At 45.5% G+C, this 26,342-nt stretch overlaps 6 protein-coding genes across 7 annotated transcripts in view; 1 reads left to right on the top strand and 5 right to left on the bottom strand.

Annotated features, from left to right (window-relative positions):
- The window catches only part of LOC127599038 (gastrula zinc finger protein XlCGF57.1-like), an 83,222-nt gene that overhangs the window by 27,193 nt on the left and 29,687 nt on the right, over window positions 1-26,342 (bottom strand). The gene's annotated exons all lie outside the window — the stretch shown is intronic.
- Window positions 558-4,707, bottom strand: LOC127599020 (zinc finger MYM-type protein 1-like). The gene is made up of 2 exons (XM_052062643.1): window positions 4,059-4,707; window positions 558-3,472 (listed from the first exon to the last, which is right to left on the bottom strand). Exons 1-2 carry the CDS (start codon window positions 4,177-4,179, stop codon window positions 1,041-1,043), a joined length of 2,553 nt encoding a protein of 850 aa, XP_051918603.1. The 5' UTR covers window positions 4,180-4,707; the 3' UTR covers window positions 558-1,040.
- Window positions 6,369-9,609, bottom strand: LOC127599056 (oocyte zinc finger protein XlCOF6.1-like). Its single transcript, XM_052062713.1, has 2 exons — window positions 9,174-9,609; window positions 6,369-8,314 (listed from the first exon to the last, which is right to left on the bottom strand). Exons 1-2 carry the CDS (start codon window positions 9,289-9,291, stop codon window positions 7,119-7,121), a joined length of 1,314 nt encoding a protein of 437 aa, XP_051918673.1. The 5' UTR covers window positions 9,292-9,609; the 3' UTR covers window positions 6,369-7,118.
- On the top strand, window positions 11,098-14,467 carry LOC127599047 (zinc finger protein OZF-like). Its single transcript, XM_052062696.1, has 2 exons — window positions 11,098-11,527; window positions 12,000-14,467. The coding sequence occupies exons 1-2, from the start codon at window positions 11,407-11,409 to the stop codon at window positions 13,361-13,363; spliced, it is 1,485 nt and encodes a 494-aa protein (XP_051918656.1). The 5' UTR covers window positions 11,098-11,406; the 3' UTR covers window positions 13,364-14,467.
- LOC127599046 (zinc finger protein OZF-like) lies at window positions 12,477-17,913 on the bottom strand. Of its 2 annotated transcripts, XR_007961993.1 has the most exons (3): window positions 17,470-17,913; window positions 13,816-16,639; window positions 12,477-13,718 (listed from the first exon to the last, which is right to left on the bottom strand). XR_007961993.1 is itself a non-coding variant. In XM_052062695.1 (2 exons), the coding sequence occupies exons 1-2, from the start codon at window positions 17,582-17,584 to the stop codon at window positions 15,252-15,254; spliced, it is 1,503 nt and encodes a 500-aa protein (XP_051918655.1). In that variant the 5' UTR covers window positions 17,585-17,913; the 3' UTR covers window positions 12,477-15,251. The 2 variants fall into 2 exon arrangements, 1 of the variants encoding a protein (XP_051918655.1); XM_052062695.1 differs by having other exon boundaries at window positions 12,477-16,639.
- Window positions 18,675-25,697, bottom strand: LOC127599013 (uncharacterized). Its single transcript, XM_052062632.1, has 5 exons — window positions 25,334-25,697; window positions 23,998-24,164; window positions 23,391-23,433; window positions 21,406-23,267; window positions 18,675-21,078 (listed from the first exon to the last, which is right to left on the bottom strand). The coding sequence occupies exons 4-5, from the start codon at window positions 22,984-22,986 to the stop codon at window positions 19,519-19,521; spliced, it is 3,141 nt and encodes a 1,046-aa protein (XP_051918592.1). The 5' UTR covers window positions 22,987-23,267; window positions 23,391-23,433; window positions 23,998-24,164; window positions 25,334-25,697; the 3' UTR covers window positions 18,675-19,518.

The following is a 26,342-nucleotide window of genomic DNA, read 5'->3' on the forward strand; positions in this document are numbered from 1 at the left end:
AGAAGGAGCTGAGCCAAAGGGCGAAGCTCTCACTTTACCGGTCGATCTACGTCCCAACCCTCATCTATGGTCACGAGCTATGGGGCGTGACCGAAAGAACGAGATCCCGGATACAAGCGGCCGAAATGAGTTTTCTCCGCAGGGTGTCCGGGCTCTCCCTTAGAGATAAGGTGAGAAGCTCGGTCATCCGGGAGGGGCTCCGAGTCGAGCCGCTTCTCCTCCACATCGAGAGGAGCCGGATGAGGTGGCTTGGGCATCTGATTCGGATGCCTCCTGAACGCCTCCCTAGTGAGGTGTTCCGGGCATGTCCCACCGGGAGGAGACCCCGAGGAAGACCCAGGACACGCTGGAGAAGACTATGTCACCCAGATGGCCTGGGAACGCCTCGGCATCCCCCGGGGAGAGCTGGAAGAAGTAGCTAGGGAGAGGGAAGTCTGGGCTTCCCTGCTAAAGCTGTTGCCCCCGCGACCCGGCCCCGGATAAGCGGTAGAAGATGGATGGATGGATGGATCAACCATAGGCCTTCAGTGACGTCACAAACATGAACACAATTGAGGCTCGTCGAGCAGCATTTAATTTCTGGAGCATTCAAAACCATCAAGTATGCACAATCACAATTAAGAGCAGGAAACTAAATTTACAGATATTGTCAAAAATTGAAAAGAGGATTTAAAAATACTAAATAGAATGCCACCCAAACGACGCTGTAATTCTGTGCAATAAATTGCGCAGTGTCGCAGTTTCGTATAAGACGCCAAGCGAACGATAACAAAACAAACTATTCTTTGAAAAGAAAGTGAACGGATCCTTCGCATTTTGAGACGAGGCGATACAACAGCAAATAAAAATGTTGAGCAGCTGAAATTGAACGAACTTTAGCGCGCCAAGGTGACCACGGCGCGCCATTATAAATTGCAGGTGAGCCAGATTTATTTGATACGTTTTTGTCGTTTTATTTCGAATCGAATACTAAGGAAATAAAATGACAAGAAGAATAAAATCCACTTGAGTCACCAATATAGTTCTCCACAGCGTCCTGCTTATTTGAAAATAAAGTCGATCCTCCTTTCTTTTCTCAGGAACACTTCCGTGGCTCTGTTGTACAGCTTGTCTGTTCGTTTCAGGTCCATCAGCAAGTCCTTTTCTATCGACATGGAAGCCAACGCCGAAAGTCGTTTTTGTCCGGCCGTGTTCCTGGCATACGTTTGAATGCGTTTTAACGCCGAGAATGACCGCTCGACAGATGCCGCCGACACGGGGATGGTAACAGCCAAACAGGCCAGCGTGTAAAGTTGCCCCATACTCTCGCTCAGATTTTTGCTCCGAAGAAAATTGTGAAGATCGGCCGGATTTTTGCCTACGAAATCAATCATGCCGTACATTACGGTCAGTTCCGTTTTAAGACGGGGAAGATCAAATAACGCTCCGTGGCTCTGCGTTAAGCTGGAGAGGGCCGTTTGTGGAAATTTTTTCCTGTACGAGTGAAAGCGCTGAGGGTCGAGGAGGGAGAGAAACATCAGCCTTTCGTGGTCCTCGAATCGAGTCCGTATCTGGGAAAGAATGTTGTCCAGAACGCTGGTATGGAGACGTTGGTAGTGTGCGCGCGGGTCGTCTTGCGCCGCGCCCCGGCCCCCGCGCACGCTCGGAGCGCCCGAGACGCGCTCCGTTTCTTCGTAGATTTCGCCGAATTTCTCCCTCGCTCGCTCAACCGCCTCGCAAAATTCGTTCACCCTCGCCATGCAAAACTGCACATCCAACCATTTGGTCTGCAGTATTCCGAAAAGCACGTCGGCGTACTCGAAAATCCCGTTGAAGACGTTGAGCAAAAAGCAAAATTCAAAATCGCCCAGGCGCGCGGCGAATCCATCGGCGGCAAGCACGGCGTCCTGATCGTACTCGCCGTGGTGCTCCAGGATGTGATCAAACAGCTCCTTCAACGCAAGTCTCTTCTCGTAAACGGCGTTGACCAATTTGGAGGTGCATTGCCAGCGCGTCGGCGCCAGCTGAGGAAAACGCCGCTTGCAGATGTCGCCGAGTAGTTTCGTGCGCTTCGGAGATCTGGAGAAGAATGCGGCGAGGCCGTTCAAAATGGCTAAAAAGACTTTGCACTCTTTAAGCTTCGAGGCGCCTTGCATCAGTACCGAATTCAGACGATGTGCATAAGAGTGAATAAATAAGGCCATGGGCGCCTTTTCTTTCACTTTAGCCTGCACGCCATTCAAGCCGGACGCCATGACCACGGCGCCGTCGTAACACTGCGCCACGACTTTATCCGGGGAACATTCGTATTCCTCAAATAAACGGAAAATAAGAGCGGCAATGTCATCAGCTGGTTTGCCTCTGGTCACATCCTCAAATTTGACGAAACGCTCCTTGACCCCTGCGTCCGTCATGTAGCGCAGGACGAGCGAAAAGCGCTCCGCGTTACCCGCGTCGGTGATTTCGTCAACCATCACCGCGACAAAAGGGGCTTTTTTGATCTCCGCTTTGATCTGCTCTGCCATCACGTCAGCGATGGCGTAAATGAGGTCGTTTTGTATTTTTCCCGATGTGCCGGTAAAGACCCTGTTGGTCGTCAGGTGGTAGTGCAAGTCTGCGTCGTGTTCCGCGAGGAAAGAAATAAGTTCCGCGTAGCTGCCTCTATTTAAGGACTCCGCCCCTTCGTCGTGTCCCCTGAATGAAAGTTCCTGCCGGCCCAAAAACATGACGCAATCCATCAGTCTTTTCAGTATCTGCCTATTTTTTTTTACTTTCTCATTGTGGAGCTCCATCTCCCGGCGTGCCTGTTCGCTGAGCTGCACATGGACGCGAGTGTCCCCAAACGTCTTTAAACGCACCGTGGCTTGCAAGTGCCCGGCCGTGCTCTGATGTTTCCTTGCCGCCTTGGTGAAACAACTTAGATTGCTAAAGCCGGTGTGGCTCCAAACGCCGCATCGGTCACTTGCGAGCAATAAGCATTCCCAGCAGTACAATTTGCAGTGCGTCTCGGAGGCTGTGAGCCACGGGTACCGTTCATAATTGCTCGTCTGAAAATGACGGACAAAGCCTTTTCCTCGCTGGGACAGGCCGGCTAGCGCGGGAGTTGGGCGACCTCTTCGCACTATATCCAGCTTTTTGTGGAAGGCCCGTCTTGAAAATTGTGTGCAAAGTAGATCGGCAACCAGATCGACGTCAGTGTGACTTTTCTTATCACCTCCAGCGTGTTCGTCCTCATCCGTGATGTCATCACTATCCGATAGTGGAGCGAGCAGGCGGTCTGAATGGGATGCTCCACAACGGTCCCCGTCAACCTCTGTGGGGCGATGACTGACGCTGTTGTCTGGAGAATCCGCCCAGCTTTCCTCCTTGCTTTGACTTGGGTGAAGCGATGACCTCTGACCTTGGTCTTCACCAGCTTCAGTCTTCACAACGACGCCAATCAATGGAAATTTGATGATTTCAGTCTGCTGCTCTTCCTCTTTAATGAGAGAGTCTTCGGGAGACAAGAAGAGAAACATACGCGGTTGGGTAAAGTTGACTTATTTGTTGCGGAACATTGTTTCTGGTTATGTTTTTGGCAATCGGGAAATTTTGTAATGATGAGATTGAAGAATTGGGTTGCAGAGTACATCGGTACTAAAAAAACAAAATGGCTGCGATCTCCCGTGCTTTCAACACGATATAAACAAATCAGCTGAGAAACAAACTGGGCTGTGCAGAGGTTGCAAATCGCCAAACAGATGACTTGGCTCCTGGCTACATATGGAGACCAAAACATCTCAAGAAAGGAACAATTACTTGGAGCGATAATGCAAGAACAAGTCAATTCAGAAAAGACCTTTGGCTGATATGAACAATATGCAACAATTAACTTAACATACATCATATCCACCTTACAGACCACATACGTTACGGATTTCTGGCTGGGAATTTTGAGAAACGTGGTTGCGATTTAGCTAACTCCAGAACTAAATGTGGGCGTGAGTAATAACAACAAAGATTTGATCTTTTCAAAGGCACGTTCCAAAAAGCGCCTGTTAGTTTGCGTCATGGTGGAGGAGCAAAAGAATCATACAAACCTGTGTGAAACACATACTGAGGCTGCTTGAAAACAACGTCGAGTGTTTGACGTTGTTGGTCGTTTTCTTCTTTTACACAAAGTTCCTCCTCGTACTCTTCTTTGACACTCTTTGCGCACATTTTCACAAGATAGTCACAACACGGTTAGCGGCGTGCTGTTAACAAAGACGGGCCTTCGCTAGCAAGCGAAGCTAGCCCGAGAAGCTTCAACGTACGCCGACAAGAGTAAATCAAACCACCAAGATTTAGTTAATGGGATTTTGATTCCAATAAAGTAACCGATTAACTAACGGACTGTGCGCAGGCTTTGGTACGTTCGGGTGAAATTCCTTGGTGAAGCGTGTGGTAATGCAACCTAACTTGAAAGTCAAGTTTGCAAGAGAAGTCGAAGTACGGCAAAACCACTTGGACAAACTAAATGTACGGCAACAGCAAAGCAGAAAATGGCGTTTCTATGTGACTGTCCTTAATTAGCCACTTTTTTACTACAACAACAGTGTGTCTTTAAAAGCAGCATGGGTTCACCTCCCACTCAAGGATGGCGAGTATGTCTGATGGGCCATTTCTCTGTATGTGCAAAACACAGACTTTAAATCAGTGGTTCTGAATTACAGTATTTTTTTTCATGCCCTCCTCATGGAAGAGGAAAACATTTCGCCCGCCCCCCTCCCGCACAACCATAGATACTATCATTTGTCTATAAAATTGTTATAAGTACACCTTTGCATAACACTGTATCCTTATGAACGTATAACAGAATAAACCAAGTCGCATTGAAGCCAAGCGCCACATACGCTTATATATTTCCTCCCTGAGAATGCTCCCTGCGCAAACTCTGCCAATGAGAGCGCCACTGCTCCCTAACGTAGTGGAGGTGTAACTGCACATTATTTTAGGACAGTAAAAAAATAAAGCATGTTCCCCGAGGTCAAGCGCGCCCCACTATTTGAGAAACACTGCTTTAAGTGGGCCTCGGCCTCATAGTGCTTGGTGCAGGGTTCAATTGCGGCGCCGGGCTTCCGGTGTGGACTTTGCATGTCCTCCCGTGCCTGGGCGGGTTTTCTCCGGGTATTCAGGTTTCCTCCCATATTCCACCAGTTCAGGGTGTGCCCCGCCTACTGCCCGAAGAAGGCTGGGATGGGCTCCGGCACGCCCCGCGATCCTTGTGAAGATCAGCGCATCAGAAAATGGATGGATGAATGATTAAAAAGGGTGATCATTAGTATTGTGGAGTACAAAGTCAACAGCAGATACAATTTTAAAAACCGAATAACAACTATCAGATATACTGTACATGCACCCACAAATACAGATAAATCATTAATTCATTCATCTTCCGAACCGCTTGATCCTCACAAGGGTCGCGGGGGGTGCTGGAGCCCATCCCAGCTGTCTTCGGGCAGTAGGCGGGGGACACCCTGAATCGGTTGCCAGCCAATCGCAGGGCACACAGAAACGAACAACCATCCGCACTCACACTCACACCTAGGGACAATTTAGAGTGTTCAATCAGCCTGCCATGCATGTTTTTGGGATGTGGGAGGAAACCGGAGTACCCAGAGAAAACCCACGCAGGCCCGGGGAGAACATGCAAACTCCACACAGGGAGGCCTGAGCTGGAATCGAACCCGGTACCTCTTTACTGTGAAGCCGACGTGCTAACCACTGGACCACCGGGCCGCCCCAGATAAATCACATGACAACAAAATAACAAAAATATATAATACCACTCCACTAGTGTACATAGGGTGCAGTGTTTCTACGGTCAGATGCAGATAGTGTGCAAGGGGATCGGAAAAAGAATAACTCGGACACACATGTGCATTACATCATAAACTACAGCTACCATTGAAACAGGTGTAATATATGCGTACATTTTACTATAATACACTGTTGTTGTATACATTTACATAACAGATAACATTACATGCGAAGCTCATGTTTTCGGAAAGAAGTTCAGAACAAACTATAAAGAGGTACAAAGATCATATACAGTATCCATCGCCAACTTTTTAAACAACATGAAGAATAGAAGTCCAAAATGGTGCCACAGTAGGCAGCCGTCGGCAAGTGTTCTCACGAGCCTTGCTTTTTGTTGTTGTTTTTGTGTTTGTTTTGTCACTTTGTGTTTGTTGTTGCATCGTGTGGCCCAGATGTGGATTGTTTTTCAGCATTTTTGGCCACGGCATTCATCAAGGAGGAGACTCGCTGCTTGGTGGTTGCGCCTTCTCGGCAGCATGGGTATACCAGCACTGTTTTTGACTGGAGGAATGTCGGTGGCATTACACAGCCCCGCTTTGTTCAGCAGAGAGATCGGTGCTGTTGCACGGTCTGCGGCTGGATGGATGGAGGTCTTGAGGAGCCGACGATGAGAAGAAAGGAGCGTTGGCGCGGAGTGCCGATGCGGATTTGGAGCTGGGAGTCGCGGCTTGGAGTTTGAAGCGGATTATGTGGGACAGGAGAAGTGAACTAATCTCTTTTCGTCAATGGACGCTACAGCTTCGTGTTTGCTTTCAAAACCTAGCTTGTAGCAGACGTGTGTGCACATTTTTAGCATGACGTCTGTGATCCACTGGTGAAAGGACACTTTGATCCTCTCCTCTCTCATCTATAACTGCTTCAGACAACAAAGTATATGCAGAAAAGTGGTGAAGATTGCACGACTGTCTGTCTCCCATGTGTTGTGTTATTTTTGTTATTTTGACTTCAAAATGGCGCCGAGTGAGTGGCTGCCTTTCCAGCAGCTCCTATATTTTGTTGTTCTACTTCCTTTCATAACTTTGCTGCTGTGAATTGGGAATTTCTCTTATCTTAACATTAGCATAAATGAGGTGAGGTGGTATGAAGAGTTTAAAATGGAGAACAGGGGTGGTGGTATCCGTGGTGAACAGAGAGCGAATGATTGGCTAATGTTTTTCCAATGAGTGATTCATAGAAAACGGACAGTACATTTATCTGTTCAGTGAAAAGAGGGCCAATTCACCAAGGAGTCGTCGCTCAGTGATACATTTGTACAGCTTACCACAAAAACAATTTCTTCAGCCCGAAAATTGAAATCCTCATTGAGTGCTGCTCGCCTCACCAGCACACTTGTGTTTCTTCACATTATCTTTACGAGAGAATCTTTTATCACAAACCCGACAACCGAATGGTTTTTCGCCGGTGTGTGTTCTGGCGTGTCTTCCTAAATGTCCCTTCTGAGCAAATCTTTTACCGCAAACCGAGCAGGAGAACTGCCTCTCCCCGGTGTGTATTCTCGTGTGCCTTACGGAATCTGCCTTCAGAGTGAATCTTTGACCGCAAACGGAGCAAGCAAAAGGTTTAGCTTCCATGTGTGTTCCCATATGCCGAATTAAACGTTCCTTTGCGGAGAATCTTTGACCACAAACAGAGCAGACAAAAGATTTCTCTCCAGTGTGTATTTTTGTATGGTTAATTAAACTTGCCTTGACAGAGAATCTCTGTCCACATACTGGGCAGGCAAAGGGTTTCTCTCCAGTGTGTGTTCGAGTGTGTGTTCTTAAATGTCCCTTTTCAGAGAATCTTTTAGCGCACACGGCGCAAGAAAATGGTTTTTCCCCAGTGTGTGTTCTTTTGTGCCTGATTAAACTTATGCTGAAAGAGAATCTTTGGCCACAAACTGAGCAGACGAAAGGTTTCTCTCCCGTGTGTGTTCTTATGTGCCTTATGAGATCGGTCTTCATATGGAATCTTCTGCCGCAAACTGCGCAGGCAAAATTCTTCTCTCCACTGTGTATTCTCATGTGTACTTTCAAAGTATATTTTGAAATATAGCTTTTGCCACACTCTGGGCATTTCCAGCACTTGTTGTCACTGTGAATGGTCATATCGCCTCGAGCATGTTCATTTTCAGCATTGTCATCATCAGTCTGAGGATTGTGTGACGTTGCGTCGTCACCATTTTGTGGCGGCGCTGAGAGGCAGTCTAATTGGGATCTTCCACAGTGATCTCCATCACTTTCTACATCATCATCATCATCTTCACTCTTGACAATGACAGTCAATGGGAATTGGGTGATATCAGCCTCTAGGTCTTCCTCTTTCATGAAGGAGGGCCCTGGCTCTTCTTCCCAATCCATTTGGGAAGTCCAAGACTCGTCCTCCTCTTTAATGTCGGCTGTCTTGGGCTGCTCTTCCTCTTCAGGGTGGAAGCCTCCCTCATCCTCTTTTTCCTCTTTGATGTGGAGGTGCTCTGGCCCCAGGAGCTCAGGACAAAGAGTTTCTTCACTGACATCTGAGGGACACAAGGAGACACGCATGGTGTTGCCCAGTGACAGTAGAAATTGATCAGAAATGTTATTAGAAGAGCAGCAAATGACTGTTGCAAGCCGTGAGCCAGTCCCACGCTCAGAAAAATGCACAGGCTGGCGTCACAAAGGACATATCGCATAAGTACGAGTCATGCAAAAAAGAGTTTGTTCAGAATGTCCTGGCTCTGGGGGTGAACTACCTTCAAGAGTTAAACAGTGCTTGAGGTTTCTGTTGAACCACGTACACATTTCCGTCACTTGCCATCTCCCAAACAATTCCTTGATGAAAAACAAAACAATGCCGAAATAAAACAGAATCAACACTACTTCACAAAAGTGTTCAGAAAGAACGTGAGTCTGTGGTTTCCTCTTGTGGTCATGATTAGGATCAACGTTTCTGAACATAAATGACATTGTGCAAAGTATTGAAATTCACATTTTTTTGCAGCTGACGCATACTGAATATTACATTTGCAATTATTCACTTCACTCGCTAGAAAGGGTTGAGAGGGAGAGATAGGGGGAATTAAATCAACACACGACTAAATCATCTGCATGTAGTTCTGTCTTGGCAAAAGCAAAACACGCTCTTAGCCAGCAAAACACGCTCTTAGCCAGTCATCAATACTTGATCATTCTGTAGCTGTACCTTCGATAACAGGTCGCTTCAGAGATTAGAGACAACACCAAATATGCATTTTTACAGTCCACAACCCCAAAATACCAGTTTCCGGTTGGCTTTCAAACTGTACAGAGCAATGACTAATTTTGCTACAAGGTCACACACCTGAAATATGTTTTGAAAGGGAACGAGGCTATCATAAAGGTAAAAAGTGAACCAACCCGCTGTGTATATCGGAAGTGGAGGCCTCTTCAAAACAGCGTCCAGTCGTCCCAGCTCGTCGTCCTCTTTTGCTCCATTAAGTTCCCCCACGTACTCGGCCGTCATCCTCGCGCACATTTTCACACGATAATCACAACAATTCACACTCGCACTTGATCGTAAGCGATGTGTCAAATGCGTCTCTTCGTTAGCGGCTAACAAGCTAACAAGCTAGCCCGAGAAGCTCCACCACGCAACGAGACGGAAAATCCAGACACGGATCATTCTTAGATGATTTTTTTACTTCATTAAAATACTGCGTCGAGGCTTCAGTATCTTGACGACTAATCCAGAGAGAGGTATTTGATGAAGTGCCTGGATCACCACGTTTACGGATCTCCAGCAGAACTTGTACGGCACGTTCACTTGGACAAAAAATATCCGCACGGCGAACGCAGAGAAACACGCGCAAAGTTAAGAGATATATAATCCGTAACTCTCAACTGTTTCGAGTACTAAAACATCAGCATCGTATATTCCTTCTGATGGATTCGTTTTTCAAATGCGGATAAATTGTGAGCAAAATAAAAAAAACACAACAACAATGAGGAGGAAACATTATATGATCACGAAGTTCGATTGTTGTATTATACAGACATATTATTTTTTCTAAACACGGCCTGATCTTTCTTTCGGTGTTAATATGGTCTTTGAACACCTTTCTTGTCCCCAAAATTATTATTGTCGTTTGTCGGTCTTTTGTCCAAGTGCCTTTGCCGTACAACCTCTGAAACGGAATTGTTTCTGCGTTCGGTTTACGTTACCAGATCAGCCTTCCTAAATAGTTCGTCCGGATTTAGGAATGCACATATTGAAGCCTCGACCCAGTTAGTCCACCCCCGCATAATTTGTAATCTTCGTGTCTGAATAAACTCGTGCACGTGAAATCTTCTCGAGCTAGCTTAGCCTAGCTCGCTAGCTGCTAACAAGGCTTCGCCTTTGTCAACGCCACACGCCAAGTAGACATCAAATGTGTGTCAAGTTTTGTGGTTATCCTGTAAATGTTTCTGTAAAAGACGTGAAAGAAAAGTACAAGCGATTTGGTAAGGCACACAAGAACGCACACTGGAGAAAAACCTTTTGCCTGCTCTGTTTGTGGTGCGAGATTTACGATGAAGACAGATTTAACGAGGCACACCAAAACCCACACCGGGGAGAAACCTTTTACATGTTCAGTTTGCACCAAAAGATTCACTCTGAGGACTGGCCTATTAAGACACACAAGAACACATTCTGTGGATAAACCTTTTGCTTGCTCAGTTTGTAATGAGAGATTCGCTCTGAAGAGGGATTTATTAAGGCACACAAAAAACACATGCGATGGAGTAACGTTTCACATGTTCGGTTTGCAATGAAAGATTTTGGGATCTTGTCAGAGGCGTGGTGGAAAACCGGCTACGTATGTAATTCAGATCGAAATAAAACTGATTGTGGTGATAATGTCAAGTCAAATCTATGGCCAAAAAATGAGTTTTTAATTGAGGAAAAGAAGCCAGGACACGCTCCATTCATCCATTAAGTGGCGAACACTGTTATTTCAACTGAAGACTGCTCAGCTACAGTAAACATTTTCCTTTCAAACATTATTCGATGACAATCGGTCAGTCGTGACTACGATAAACTGAGGCAGGAACTCAAGCCCGAGATGAAAACGTGTCACTGCAATCTGCGGGTAGTTCAGTGCGTGGGTTAGGCCCTCGCGAGAATAAGACAGTCGTTCACTTATCGTGTCTATATTATAGTAGAAGATATAGTTTATTCCTAATTACCGCCGACATCAATTCATTGTTTTGCTCCTGCTAGATTGTCAAATTACATTTTCTTCCACATCAACCATCGTTTCCTTACCGCTTTTAGTGCGTTTGTCCAAGTTGGCTTGCCGTACAACTTTTTCTGTCGTTCAACTTCCGTATACGTCTCGGTTGACCAAACGCACCACACTAAATAACTCAACTGAATTTGCACCGAACATACGGCAGCCTCGACATAGCATCCCCATCACTACCTACCTGGAGTAAAATAACATGAATTAAATCTTCGTCTTCGATAAAAACGTTTCACGTTGCGCGTTAACGCTTTTCTCGCTAGCTTAGCTGTACCTGCTAACCGCTAACAAAGAGTCGCGCATAGCGTCGACCGATCGCGAAGCAGAGCTCAAGTGCGACCGTAAAGCGTTGTGATCGTCGTTGGAAAATGTGTGCAGAAAGTGTGAAAGAAGAGTACGAAGAGGAACGCTGTGGAACAAAAGAGGAGAGCGAGCGTCAACGACTGGACGCCGTTTTGAAGAAGCCTCACGATGTGTTATGCGGAGCAGGTCGGGTCCGTTTTGTTGACGACCTTGTTCACGAACTCGTTTCATTTCGTAACAACATAATTGTGCCTATTGCTTAATTCTCGAAAATCCGGGAAGGCAAACAGCGCTGTCAGCTGTGGGAGTTCTCTTTTTACAAATAATAACTCCTCACGTGCATTTACGTTCAGAGCTGTGAGGTGGATGTGCTACTTTTACAGGTTTACGTAAATGTAACAATCTGAAAAATCTAATGGTGTCCCTTCATGACGATGTGGACCCCTGAGAATCCAAGTTGATATTATTTTATTTCATTTCAGTTTTATTCCAGGCGAGGCGATTGACAACAATTTTTTATTTGCAATGCCAACTTGGCCTAGACAGCCGAGTAAGCAAAGCAAAAACCAAGAACAAATACAAATAAAATACTGTACAGTACCACAAACACATCCCGTTGCATTGTAAGAACATGTGGTTCGGTTTCTTGTTTTTCCAGACACCAGTGAAGAAGATCTTTATCCAGAGATGCAGGAGCCAGAGTTCTCCTCCGTTAAAGAGGAGGAGGAGGATGGACCCTCCCACCTCAAAAATGAAGAGGCGCCAGAGCCACGCCAAATTAAAAAGGAAAAGGAGCCACAGTGTCGTCACACAAAAGAGGGGACCAAACACGTGAAAGAGGAAGAGAAGCCCGAGCCCCCTCTTATTAAAGAGGAAGAGCTGGAGTTAGATATTACAGAGTTTCCATTCACAGTTATTGTGAAGTGTGAAGATGATGATGACGACGACGACGATGGAGAAGGTGATCGAGAAGACTATGGAGGATTCCAACAAGACGGCCTCTTGGCTCCGCTGTCACACTCTCCTGACACTGACCATGGCACTGATGAGCACGCAGGAGGTCATGTGACAGGTCACACCGATAACCAACACGTGAAATGCTCTCAATGCGACAAAAGCTTTTTCAACAAGTCCGCGTTGAGACGACACACCAGAACGCACAATCGAGACAAGTCTTTTGCCTGCTCCGTTTGCGGCAAAAGATTTAGTCATAAGGGACATTTGAACATCCACATGCGGATGCACACGAAAGAGAAACCTTTTTCCTGCTCACTTTGTGGCCTGAAAGTGACTCATAAGAGTACCTTAACGTATCACATGACAATCCACACCGGAGAGAAACCTTTTGTCTGCTCCGTCTGCAACTTAAGTTTTGGAAGGCGTTCGTATTTGATCAAACACACACGAACACACACTGGGGAGAAACCCTTTTCCTGCTCAGTTTGTGAGAAAAGATTCTGTATCAAGGCAGATTTAAAAAAACACACACGAACACACACTGGCGAAAAACCCTTTGCCTGTACAGTTTGCGGTAAAAGTTTCTCCTTAAAGGGGAGTTTAAGAACACACACACGGACACACACTGGGGAGAAGCCATTTGTCTGCTCAGTTTGTGGTAAAAGTTTCACTGTGAGAACGTGTTTAATAAGGCATACTCGGACGCACGATGGGGAGAAACCTTTTGCCTGTTCAGTTTGTGGTAAACGATTCCACGTGAAGACATGTTTGACAAGGCACACGCGAACGCACACCGGAGAGAAACCTTTTGCTTGCGCGGTCTGTGGCTTAACCTTCATTGATCGCACGGGATTGGTTCGACACACGAGAACGCACACTGGGGAGAAACTGTTTTCATGCTCAGTTTGTGGTAAAAAGTTCACGCAAAGGTGCATATTGGAGAAACACATGAGAATACACACTGGTGAAAAACCATTCAGTTGTAGCCTGTGTGAAAAGAGATTCACTCGTAAGGATCGCGTTAAGAGACACAAGTGTGCCGGTGAAAATAGCAGTGGGAAATGAAGCTTTGCAAAAAAATTTCAAGAAACTTTCACTTTGAGCTGAGATGGAAACGCGTACGCGTGATCCTACGCAAAGTACGGATCTTGAAGCAGCTCATGTTCCATTTCTGACTACGTTCTTGCCATGAGTGCTGCCAGGCCTAGGAGAGAGAGTGGGAGGAGCTTAAGAGGATGGTCACATGATGCTCGCGGAAGCTCCGCATTAGGATAAGTTTACACGTGACAATGACTGCTTTGGAATACTTTGGTGGTCTTGAGATTTTATTGTATTTTTTTTTAAACCCGGTATCAATTCATGACACCATGTTCCTGACTGAGCAAAGCAGCCCCATTTGGTGCAGTGTTATCTTTGGACACTATACAGGCAAGTTTGATGGTAGAATTTTGTTTAAAATAAACAAAACAAAAATAAGGACACTGAAGTGAGTGCATTTGCACGAAATGTATTTTGACAAGCCACAACACTTGTGGGGCGATGCTTTGTGACGATTGTCTGCAGCACTGAGCTCTACTGGATGTTGCTGCAGTCTAATGAACAGTGAGAAAATGAGGCCAAGTATGTCCCTACCCCCGACAAGCTCCAGTGATACGTGTCTTAAGTTTTGCCGTATGCTCTTTTTGTTCTATAAAGTGGCAATTGTTTGAAGGTTTTCTGCTCTGACTACTCCGCTCACATCTGTGCATTTTCTCTTAGCATGACTCTACGCACAGTGGACTTTAGGTAGATGAAGATAAATGGATTAGCGGAGGATTTTGGTGTTTACACATGCAATATTTAATTCTGTTCTGTTTTATATGTGAGTTTTCCAGTAAAGCATTTCCTCAGGTCCTGGAGGGCTGCTGTCCTGCATGTTTTCCAAGTCTCCCTGTTGCAACACACCTGGACAATTTAGTGTGTTCAATCAGCCTGCCACGCATGTTTTTGGAGCGTGGGAGGAAACCGGAGCACCCGGAGAAAACCCACGCAGGCCCAGGGAGAACATGCGAACTCCACACAGGGAGGCCGGAGCTGGAATTGAACCCGGTACCTCTGCACTGTGAAGTCGACGTGCTAACCACTGGACTATCGGGCCGGCCCCTCATATAAAAATGAAAATAAAAAGAACATAACATTGCAGTCTAAACAGCGGCGGCATTACTGAGCTCAATTTTCTTTCTGCATATTGTTCCTCGTCTGACCTTTTGTGGAGACAATCCAGCCAAGAAACAGAAAGTACAGTACCCGTCTGTGGCGTGTTCCATCACACGAGAATTTACTTGGAGGACTTTCGTTACACAAAACGGTATGATTCGGTTGATCATTTTGGTTTTCGTAGATTAAATGTTTGTCTTTTGTCCTGTGTGTCAGTATTCAAGTAAAGTTCACCTTCGAGTGCTAAATAAACACCAATCATGACAAAGATGGGCAAGGACAGTTGTTGATTATTAGGAGAAAATAAATGTGTACTGTTTTTTTTATTGCAATAAAATAATTTTTTACATCATTCATATTTCATTCCAGTCGTGCACCCACACGCATGCGCGCGCACAAACACACAACTCCAAAGTAAATGATAACATGTATCGCCAAATATTGTTTATAAAAGTCCATGCAAAGTACAGGGCACAAGTATCCTCCCTTGGGAAATGAATGGTTCACAGAAACTGCCCAAAAAAACAACAAAACAAAAAATTAAATTGACATTCAAGCCCATCTTGGCAGTATGTCAACTTTTGTAAAAACTCAAAACACTGCAGATGGGGATACAATACACCATGGGTCTTTTGTCATTGATTAATTTATTGATTTGGCATCTTAACATCACCAAAATACACTGTCATACTTGATCCAGGATCACAAACACTTTCCAGCTCACCGTGAATACTCAGTTTTTACAGCCTATTAAACTTCATTGATCACTACTGTTGTCACCAGTACACTTGTGCCTTGTAACGTAAGCCTTACTTAAGAAACGTTTTTCACAGATGCTGCAGCTGAAGGGTTTTTCCCCAGTGTGCTTTCGTGTGTGCGTTGTTAAATTTGCCTTTGTCGACATTCTTTGACCGCAAACAGAGCAAGCAAAAGGTTTCTCGCCAGTATGTGTTCTGGCGTGTCTTGTTAAGTTTCCCCTGACAGAGAATCTTTTACCGCAAACCAAGCAGGCAAATGTTTTTTGCCCCGTGTGCGTTCTCGTGTGTGTAATTAAACTGGTCTGTAAAGTGAATCTTTCATCGCAAAATGAGCAGGCAAAAGGTTTCTCTTCTGTGTGCGTTCTCGCGTGTCTCGTTAAGTTTGGCTTTGTAGAGAAACTTTGATCACAAACTGAGCAGACAAAAGGTTTCTCTCCAGTATGTGTTCTTGTGTGACGTCTTAAGTTTCCCCTTACAGAGAATCTTTGACCACAAAGCAAGCATGCAAACGGTTTTTCTCCAGTGTGTGTTCTTGTGTGCGTAGTTAAATTAGACTTCTGAGTAAATTGTTTCCCACAAACTGAGCAGACAAACGGTTTCTCCTCTGTGTGAGTTCGTGTGTGTTTTTTTAAATTTGTCTTTTGAGTAAATCTTTTACCACAAAAAGAACACTCAAAAGGTTTCTCCTCGGTGTGTGTTCTTGTGTGTATTTTTAAGTTTTCCCTAAAAGAGAATCGTTGAGCACAAACTGAGCAGGCAAAAGGTTTCTCTCCAGTGTGTATTCTCATATGTTCTTTCAAAACACGCTTGGTGCTTAATGTTTTTCCACACTCCGAACATTTCCAGTGTTTTTTCTCAGTGTGACACGTCACATCGTCTTTTATGTATTCATCCTTCTCATCCTCATCCTCCTCATTATCATCATCTCCAGCTTCATAGTCATCATCATTGTCGTCGTCGTCGTCGTCGTCGTCGCCATCAGGAACGTGTGATGACATGTCGTCACTATCTGATAGTGGAGCAAAAAGGCTGTCAGCTTGTGAGCCTCTACAGTGGTCGCCATGACCTCCTGTTGTCATGCGGTGCCTTTGGCTGCTCCTTCGAAGCTCTGTCCCTCCGTTCTTCTCACTTTGACCTTCGTCGTCGTCATCATCATCACTTTCCAAATAGACAACAGTCAATGGCAAATCGGTGATGTCTTCTTCTTTGATGCGGGGGCTCTCTGGTTCGTCTTCCTCATCTTCTATATTGTAGTGGAGCTGATCTTCTTCTTCCTCCTCTTCCTCCTCTTCCTCTTTAACACAGAGTGGCTCTTCCTCCTCTTCCTCTTTAATGTGGAGGTCCTCTGGTTCATGTTGATCCGGGCAAAGATCTTCAAAAACGGTGGCTGGATGCAAGAAGACAAAACACGTGGCTTGGTGAAGTCAAATCTCATCCTGCGACTTTGCTATTGTGCATTGTTGTTGGTTTGGTTTGTTTATTGAACATAAAACATACAGTATACAGTAATAATTTGACAGAAAATAAGGTAAATAAAATCGTCAAAAAGAAAGAAATCAGTCTTCATTCAACACAGTTATTGTGTTCAAGGGAGTAGGAAGAAGTAAAAAAACGTATCTAGTCCTACCCCGTTATGTTCATTTGTTCATTGGGTGGAACCTTGACTGACAAGCTTAATTTGGTCTGTGACCGAGTTATAAAACAAAATTAACCGTGAAAAAAATCAAAACTGATAGCTTATTAAAACTATAATAAATTAAAAAAATGAAACAAGAACTACGAGCAGCTATGAAGGGCCCTCGTAACTCTGGCGCATGACAGTATGACGTCAAAGACCTTTTGTAGGTCCTGGGTATTTCCATATGCCTCCCGATTTTCGTAGATCTATGACGTGTGAAGTGAGCACAACTGAGCCATTTTGATGAAACTGAAAAATAAACATCTTGGCAGGCCCGATGTAACAATGATGACGTTCAGACATTAATATTAAAATAAAAGTAAGGGGCTCCAGTCCAGCCCCGCTCAGGACTCAACTCGTTCTTGGGAGAGTAACTGGGACTCGGTATGACTTGCAGATATGCGATTAACCCCGCCTCCGCACATATACAAAGTTTTATAAAGTTTTCACATTTCTGGATCGTCTTAACAGTTCCAATATATTGTTGAACGGCATTTGTGAATATGCCATTTAGTAGAAAGAAGATGAATTGAACTAACCTGCTCTGTGGAGCACATCTCGAGGCTGCTGGAAAACTTGGAAGCGTCGTGTCTCGTTTTCCTCGGCCGTTGCAAAAAGTTCCTCCTTGTAGTCCGCAGTCTTTCTTGTACACATTTCCACACGATATCACAACGCCGTAGACTCCCACTTGAGCGCCGATTAGCCAGGCGATGCTAACAAACGCGTCTCTTTGTTAGCTGCTAGCAAGCTAAACTAGCTCGAGAGACTTCGAGAGAAGAGATTCACCGGGAACTAAGATTCAACAATTTAAGTCTCGTCGCGATGAACGTCCTGTGTTGAGACTTCAGTGCGTTCACTACTTATTCAGAGTTGGTAAATTAAGCTCGTGTAGTTTTTCCATTTCAAAACAAACAAAACAAACGCTCATGGTAGTACAGCAACCGCACTTGGGACAGATGTCCCAGAATTCTTTGCGCGTATTGACGACGCGAAGCCGAGAGGAACTCAACTAACCCAATGTAAATTCCTTTGTATTTGTACCTATTTGAACGTCATCCAACGTTAAAACACGTCGAACCTATGTGGAGCCCCCAAACCCTTAATGTTGTTGAAAATAATCGACGCTAATGGGCCTAATGCAAAATGTGGATGTTTTCACCCCGACTGCAGTTGGAGGGAACGCCCGACTCCACGAGAGCCGTATCGTGCCCGTTTTCAATGTAACACAACCGATTCAAATGATCAGCAAACGATCTCGATCATTTGGTAAGGTGCGTTGGCGGAGGGAGACACTTAAATCAGGCCTAATTAGCGCAAATCTGTTACGTGCGCGCGTTACGAGGACCATTGAGTTTATTAGGTGACTTTTCCCATGAAATTGTTGTTAATTGTACACGGTTCTTAAGTTGTTTTTTTCTTCTTGAAGTACAGTATTAGCTGTTCTTCCATGTAGTTTTGTGATAGCAACTCATTGCTTTGCATGCAGTTTTACGACGAGACAAAATGGCTGGCTTGAAAAGTGACAAGAGCTCACCGGAGAAACCGTTTACTCGTGACAAACGATAGAAAAACGCTGCGAGCCTTGGGCTTGAGAGCAGTCTCAACATTTTTCTACCCGGAAACTCGTACTAAGTGAACATTTCTGTCAGAAACCCTTCAGAAAATCTCGCCTTGTCAAATGAAAAACACCGAGCGTGCAATTAGGCACAACATGGAAAAATAAAAAAAACAAATCAGACCATCGTGCTGTTGAGAGTATATTGGATTGGTCACCATAGAAACGCATTTTGCGAAACAACGCAAAAATGCAATTTAGTACTTGTACAAAAAAAAACGCACTCAACCTTAAAGTGTGGCATATGGTCCAAACGTATATCCTGATACAGGTCATTTTCCATACTTATATTGGTCCCAATATAGCATTTTCCTTTTGGTGACATGAAAAGAATGGGAATTCTTTGTGCCTTCCATTTATTTATCATGTTTATTTATATAATAAATACGTACCACGGAACCCTCACAGCTCCAAAATCATCACTTGAGACAGAGACCCCAAGCGGGCTCTTTGTTCAACCATTCACACTGCATCATCAAAGAGAGCGAGAGCCTCGATCACAAAGAAATTAGGAGATAAGTTCTTTCTTCGCACACAAGTTGTAAACGCTGACACAAAATCCGCATCGGATCCATCACACGTGTGGAGCGGCCCGTTTTCATTGAGCCACTGGAGAAAAACGGCCTATCTAAAAACAAGCACCCAATTTTTCAACCATCCATTTCTTATCAGCACCCGCATGTAAACATTTGTCGATTTGATGAGCTTGCCGTTCGAGGCGCCTCATCCACCGACAGCTATCCGGATTGCTGCAAACGTTTCTGAGAACGTTTCCAGGCCTTTAGCGTCTACGACAAACACGGCAGAAATGTCGATTCATTTCATCGCTTTACACATTCTGTCAATAAAACTAACATACGCCGGACTTACAATAAGTAATGAACCGAGACCAGTTATTGTTACCCGCCCCCCCCCCAAAAAAAAAGCTATCATAAGAGACATTAGTATGAAAAGATTCCTACAGGCTCACTCATCATTGCACTTTATGCACATTTTTAACATGCTTCTTCAAGTGTCCCGACTGTGTAAAGTGTTTCGGGCAGTGGGGGCAAGAATGTGGTTTCTCCCCAGTATGGATATACTTGTGCCTCTTGAGGTTGTTCTGGTCGAAAAATCCTTTCCCGCAATACGGGCACCAGTGTCTTTTCTCGCCGCGATGCCACCTCAGGTGAGCGTTGAGCTCCACGCTCCTGACAAACTTCTTTTCGCACAGGTGGCAGTGGTACGGTTTCTCCCCCGTATGAGTTCGGATGTGGGTCTCCACGTCTCGCTTTGTAAAGAACGCCTTGTTGCAGAGCTGGCAGACAAAGGGCTTCCGTTTGCCGTGGACCATCTGGAGATGTTTGTTGAGGCCGAAACCGTAGACAAAACCCTTCCCGCACTGCTGGCAAATATGGAGCCTGCCGTTGCAGTGGACGTGCCCGTGCCGCTTCAGACCCCTGGCGTCGGGGAAGCTCTTGCCGCAGCGCGCGCAAGGGAAGGGCCGGTGGCCGGTGTGGAGACTGACGTGGCTCTCCAGGGCTGCGCTGCTGCTCAGAATGCGGCCGCAGTCCTCGCACTGGTTCTTCAGCAGCTTCTTCCCATTGCCGGATCGAGGGCGCATGGGCGGCACGGCGGCTCGAGGCTCCGGCGGCATTGCTTCGTTATCTTCTTCCGCAGGAGACTTTTGATTCAAACTGGAATTCTCGGCAGTAGCTGCTTCAATCTTACTGGAACCAGCCCCATTTTCAGTCCATTTTGGAGAAGCGGTTTTGCCCAGGAACGTATCCGATTCTTGCTTGCAGGTTTTCTCTCCTCTCGAGAAGATGCAAGAGTTGGAATGGCAAGGTTGAGGTCTGGGGTCATTTGGAATTGAACGGGAATCAGCCTGACTGACGGGAGTTAACCGGGGTGGAGGACGGGCTCCGATTGATTTCATCCTTGGAGGAGAAGGCAAAGTCTTTGCACGGGCAGACGGGCTCGGAGAACAATTTGCACGGATTTTTTCAACACTGGCATTTTGTTTTGGCGAGAGAGACCTCTTACGAGTCTTAGCTGGGAATTTAGTCTTCGAAGGGATGGTGATGTTTTGAACCGGACTTGAGTTTGACTTTAGGGCTAGCCTATACAAACTCACAATTGGTTTGCGGCGGGTAACAGACGCAGCCTCAAATGGAGTCTTATTTTCGGGCGAACCGAAATTTGTACGTCGCCGATTGCCAAGATTCGCTGGGGAAAATTCCATTTCGCTTCGTGGCCCAGCGGGACTCAAGGAACTGGCTGTGTGACTTGTGGGAAGAGGACCAGGCTCGTGTGTGGACTCGTGTCCATTCTTGCCAGCGTTCTCTAATCTCGGGTTCTTGGTGGACCTTCCAGGGATATCCATTTCTTCCGTAAGTGCCCGCGCATTTGTTTTGGCTCTTTTAGCCCGCAGGCACGCTTTCAGGTGAACGCCGAGACGGGCCAAAAAGGATTTTCTGTGGGACTTGCTCATGCGACTGCGACCGGACCCTTGACGGGAGCTATGGCCATCCGCAGACTCCGAGCTCGAAGTCTACAATACAAGAAGGAGGGCAGATTATTCCAGTGCAGTGCCATCCACAAACACAAACGGTTGCAACATTTTCAGGAACGGGTTACTCGTCAGATTAAATCTGTATGAACCATTCAAAAGACGACTTTTTCAGGGTTTAGGCAAATATCCTAAAAACTGCGAATCCATGGCCTACCGATGGTTCCTTGATGGGATTAATGCTTATTAACATTATATTTAGCGCTTGGAACGGCCAACTCAAGGCCTGATATTTGACAAAACCCACGTCGTGATTTTTAATGATTCACACAAACCCGGTTCGAGGCAGAGTAGTAAGTCGTGCATGACCTTTTTGGCGTCTTGAATGACAGGCGTCACTGCCAACCGTGCAAGGAACTCGGTTTTCCTCAGTTGTAAACGAGGTTCAGGTAGGTCCCTGGTGATCGGGGTTGATTGGAGAGGATTTGAAAAGTCATTTTGTGATAGCAAGTCCTTTTCCACATCGCCGATTCCTTTCTCATCCGCAGTAACCGTCTTACACGCTCGGTGAGATTCGGCGGAAAGCCCGGTCTTGCCAAGGTCTACGGTTTTCTCCGAGACTGGTTCAGACGCAATGGAAGCAGACAAAGCAGGGGCCGCTGCCTCTCTCAAAGCGGAGCTTGGCCCCGCCTTCTCCGACACCCAAGAGACACTTGAAGTTTGAGCAACAAACGCATTTTTGGTTTCGGGACGCGCGCCGCTTGATGATGCAGTCGCTCCGGATGGACGCGGCATCGTCTTTGGTGCCTGGTCGTTGACCAAAGATGAGGTGCAGTCCGGTGGGACAACTTCAGATTTGCTTTCACGAGAAAGCAGCTGTGAAACCGAAACGGATCCACTGGACAATACCGGATACGATAGCCTCTTCAGTCGAATGACCGGAAGGAGTGGAAAACACTTTTGCGGTACATTCACAGTTGACAATGTTGCCGGGCTTTGCTCCGTTGAGCCGACCGTTGGTTCCGACGTCATAAAGGGATCCGCTGTTGTCAAGGTAGCGTCGTTTTTCCCTTGAGGAAGTCCGGCGGAGGAAGACGCGGGTAACGTACACTTATTTTGGGCAGCAGCAACTGTCGGGACGACGGCTGAAATCTGGTTTGGCGACAGCGGGGCAATCGTACCTTGGGAATTGGAGGATGGCGTTTGGGAAAAATCGACCATTTTTAGGGGGATGAGGTCCGAGTCCGCCGTCGTCTCCGATGCTTCTGCCAAAACACTTCCAGGATGCTCAAGTGAGTTGCTTACCGCAGCAGTCGAAAAAGACGTCGGGGTTATGACAGAAGGCTCAAGGCCGTATTTTGGATGGGGCACCGCAGGATCTCGACCGAGGGGCTGAGAATTGCCGGGTTCCGTTGTACGAGTGTCTGTCTCGCTTGGTGACTCTTCTTCTGCGCCCTGGTGGCTTTCATTGGTGGTCGGTGGTGACTGCGGTGCCACCTCCTGGTGAGGTGATGGCGCAACAGAGGGCGTACACCGGCTTTGGGCTGTTGGGTTTTCTTGTGCCGAGATACGATTCTTGGACTGACCCATGGCTTCAACGAGTAGCATCGCGTCCTGGAGCATGACCGAGTGTTTACGTGCCCTGAGCGGATGCGGTGGCGCTTGTGACGATGAAGCCGTTAGACTACCAGATGAACCGTTCGCGTCATCGGGCAGCGCACCGTCAGCAACGGTTGAAGGGAGCAAAAGTGTTTCCTTTGGCAGGCGTTTCACACTTTCTGAGGGCCATTTTCTGTTTTTCCCGGATTTGTTTTCTTGCCCCTCTGTTTCCCACCTAGTTTCATCGTCCATCACGCCACATTTCATTTGTTCTCCCGGCAGTCTGTCCGGCGTTGTTGACTGGACGTTTTGTTCATGGACTTCCGTTTCCCCACCTGACGGTCGCGTCATTCGAACCTATGATGGCTCCCACTCTTGGGCGCCCAGTGCAGCTAATGCTTGAGCGGAATCGGATGCCGCTTCCATGTTGTCACTCGTAGCAAGTGAGTTAAGATAACTTGCTGCCTCTGTTGACTGATTCCGTGCAACGCGTAAATTGCGATCCTCTTCCAAACTAGTGTGAACTGTGGCCACTTGAGTGCCATGGTGTTTTTTGAGCTCTTCGTTGGAACACTGCCGGTCAATCTCAGGGCAAGCAGTTTCAGAACCACACGCGGATATTGGTGGTGGATCTGGGAAAAGAAAGTAAATGATAAAAGAGACTTAACATGGACAAGACATGTCACGTTTGTAAACCTTTTCAAGTACAATTTCAAGATTTGTGTCGATATTCTACGTCAGTTTTGACTTCTCACCTGCACACAATACGCTTCTGCCGACTATAGTGGGTTCTGAGTCCTTTAAAACAGAAGAAAGAAAACAAATATTGCATATAATTCAGGACAGAAGGCACTGTCGTGCTATAAATATTTACATCACACCAATTATACCGAGGTTTATTAATAAAAATTATAAAGGACGTATGTAAATAAACATATTGTATTTTCCACACTGGATTATCAGGCACACCTTCAACGAATGGCCTATGTTGGAATTGTTTTCATATATTGGACGCACCGCATTATAAGATGCAATCTACAATGCATCCACTAGATGGAGCTACGCTCAAGGAATTTTGGGGTCGACATATTACCGTAATAATCATACACAAGGCGCATCGGATTTTAAGGCGCCCTGTGAACGTTTAAGAAAATGGAAGGCTTTTAGGTGCGCCTTTTAGTGCAGAAAATACGGTCTTGAAAGCATGCCAATATGTGAATGCAACCAAGTGATGACAGCACATGACAAAACAGAGAACCCAGCACTTTGAATAGTCTGGTGTACAAATTTCACTCTTGAAATGAACATGCTCCACCTTGCTTGCGGTCTTCGTTTTTTTTTTACAACAGGACACATACGCACCTCGTGGTTTGGAAGTGAAACTGTCGGGCTTGAATGTCCTTCTTCTAGAGTGTCACTGTCATGATTATTGAGCAGAAGGTACACCACTTCCTCTTCTTGACATTGTTCACCTTCTTGGTTTATGATTTGCCCCACTGGTTCCACGAACAGAAAAAGCTGGCCACGGTCTACAAACGTTTACACAAATTGAAGTGAACATTCTTAAGTTCACTGACGATGCCACTTGGACAGGGTATGTTGATACATTGCAAACATTACGTTCAGAGTGTTTCGTCCATTTCCCGAAGCGAGCAATGAGTAAAATTCAAAAAACAATACGATTTACAGTATTACACATATGATGTAATATGATTTACGTGACGCAACGCAGTCGGATGGTAAAATGCAAAGAATATAAAGATTCTTTTCATTGAAATTCAAGAAATTTTGTGCCATCCAGGTTTTGATTTCTTCCAGACAGGATAGGAGTGGCCTTAATGAGAAGGCGTCTTTCTTGCTCAGTGGGACATAGATCTGACAGTCATCTGCATAACAGTGGAAGGAAATACCATGTTTCCTTAAGATGGAACCCAATGGGAGCAGGTACAGAGAGAACAGCAGAGGCCTCAGAATTGAGCCCTGTGGAACACCACATGATACAGGAGCGGTACGTGACTCAGAGCAGCCAAAGCTGACACACAAGGTTCTGTCAGCTAAATAGGACCTAAACCACTCAAGAGTACGACCGCCAATGCCCACCAAGTGCTGCAAACGAGCCAGCAGAATACTGTGATCCACTGTATCAAATGCTGCAGTTAAATCAAATATAACTAGTATGCAACAGTAACCAGTAAATTTACTGTATGTCTAACATACAGCACAGATGAAATTTCTTCCCTCTCAACATAAAACAAGTACTATCAAAGTGATAAGAAAAAAAACTGTTGTGTTGACTTTATTTGTGTCCATTTAAAAAAAACACAAACAAAGGTTCACAATTAAAACGTGGGAGTGGTTAATGAGTCCCTTTTCCCCCATCATACCTTAAGAGAAACAAATGCCGTCATCGTTTCTGGCCAATCTTTGTCGTCAAGTGCATGTAGTTCATTTTTAGTATTCTTAGTTCACACACTTGCTGAACTAATCTAGTTCTCCTTTTAAGGTTTTCAAGCACCGCGATGTTCAGGAAAGTAGTTTCTGGTACACTTAAGCAGGATGGAATTCCATTCCTGGGCAATCCTGGTTGCTTCTCAAGCCCCGAATTTGTACATAGGAACACAACGTTCATTGGGTTGTTTCTTGGAATAACTACATATTTTTGTTGCATAACTTACGCCTCATATACTCGTATACTCACCACATTGAACGGCAGAATCCTGCATCGTCAAAAGGCTACTTTGACCAGAGTCACTGATCTCAAAGGTTCTCGCTTCCGTCTTTTGTCTGCATGTCGTTTTGAGGGCCTCGTTCTCCGCTTTTAGCTTCGATATTTCTGTCTTTAATTCGTCAACCACCGTTTCAAAAAGTTTGGTTGTTTCCGCGATAGTACTCTTCACCAGAACCTCCATAAAGGAGGCGTACTTCGTTTGAAAATGGTCCGTTGACATGGTAGTGCGCTGTCCTTTAGCCTGAGCTCGGAAAAGGTCTCCACTTTGAACAGTCGGCTCCGGCGAAATGCGGCGTGCGAGATGACCGACTTGAAAATGGCTAACAGTCACGGAGAGTGTTTCGTCACATTCACTCCATGTCTTTGTTTATTGGCAAGTAGGTCGCGCATTACCGCCACCTACTGTGCTGGAGTATGGTGGCCATTGCCTGTTGAAATAAATAATAATTCCGAAATAACATTAGCTGCCTACTTCCGAAAATTTTACTTTCTGCTCAACATGAAATATCAGGATGGGGGGGGGGGTAGTTCTAAAAATGTCTTCCCAAACAGTTACTAGTTACCCGTTTTCAATTCAATTCCAAATTACAGGAGACAAACACGCTAGCTGGCGAGCTAGCGAAGATCGATAGATTGGATTGGATCGGATAGATACATACATAGATAGAAGTAAATTTGAAACAATTTCTTAATTTTTCTCCTGCTTCTCAGCAATTTTCTCTTATGCTTCCACCAAAAAGAAGAAAATATTAAATTTTCTCTTATGTTTCCACCAAAAAGAAGACAAAATTCTGCACCCACATTCATCATTGTGATGATAAATAGTATCATTTGTCTTTAAAAATGTCATAATGACACTTCTGCAGAACCCTGTATCATTATTAACATTAAAGATAACAACGGAAAGATCAACTTACAGGCTTTATTAACGTTGCCTTTGAATGTCTCTCTGCCTTTTCTTTTCATCATTGTTAAGTGT

Source organism: Hippocampus zosterae, chromosome 4 (assembly GCF_025434085.1).
Source record: "Hippocampus zosterae strain Florida chromosome 4, ASM2543408v3, whole genome shotgun sequence".
In the NCBI taxonomy this organism is placed as follows: domain Eukaryota; kingdom Metazoa; phylum Chordata; class Actinopteri; order Syngnathiformes; family Syngnathidae; genus Hippocampus; species Hippocampus zosterae.

Bases quoted from the DNA above. Each gene is read 5' to 3' on its own strand.
- LOC127599020 (XM_052062643.1), bottom strand. From the start codon at position 4,179: ATGTGCGCAAAGAGTGTCAAAGAAGAGTACGAGGAGGAACTTTGTGTA. The intron at 3,473-4,058 runs GTTTGTATGATT...TGTCTCCCGAAG, and splicing joins TCAGTATGTGTTTCACACAG to ACTCTCTCATTAAAGAGGAA.
- LOC127599056 (XM_052062713.1), bottom strand. From the start codon at position 9,291: ATGTGCGCGAGGATGACGGCCGAGTACGTGGGGGAACTTAATGGAGCA. The intron at 8,315-9,173 runs GTTGGTTCACTT...TGTGTCCCTCAG, and splicing joins ACTTCCGATATACACAGCGG to ATGTCAGTGAAGAAACTCTT.
- LOC127599047 (XM_052062696.1), top strand. From the start codon at position 11,407: ATGTGTGCAGAAAGTGTGAAAGAAGAGTACGAAGAGGAACGCTGTGGA. The intron at 11,528-11,999 runs GTCGGGTCCGTT...TTGTTTTTCCAG, and splicing joins CGATGTGTTATGCGGAGCAG to ACACCAGTGAAGAAGATCTT.
- LOC127599046 (XM_052062695.1), bottom strand. From the start codon at position 17,584: ATGTGTACAAGAAAGACTGCGGACTACAAGGAGGAACTTTTTGCAACG. The intron at 16,640-17,469 runs GTTAGTTCAATT...TCTTGCATCCAG, and splicing joins AGATGTGCTCCACAGAGCAG to CCACCGTTTTTGAAGATCTT.
- LOC127599013 (XM_052062632.1), bottom strand. From the start codon at position 22,986: ATGACGCGACCGTCAGGTGGGGAAACGGAAGTCCATGAACAAAACGTC. The intron at 21,079-21,405 runs GTCATGCACGAC...CTTGTATTGTAG, and splicing joins TCATTCAAGACGCCAAAAAG to ACTTCGAGCTCGGAGTCTGC.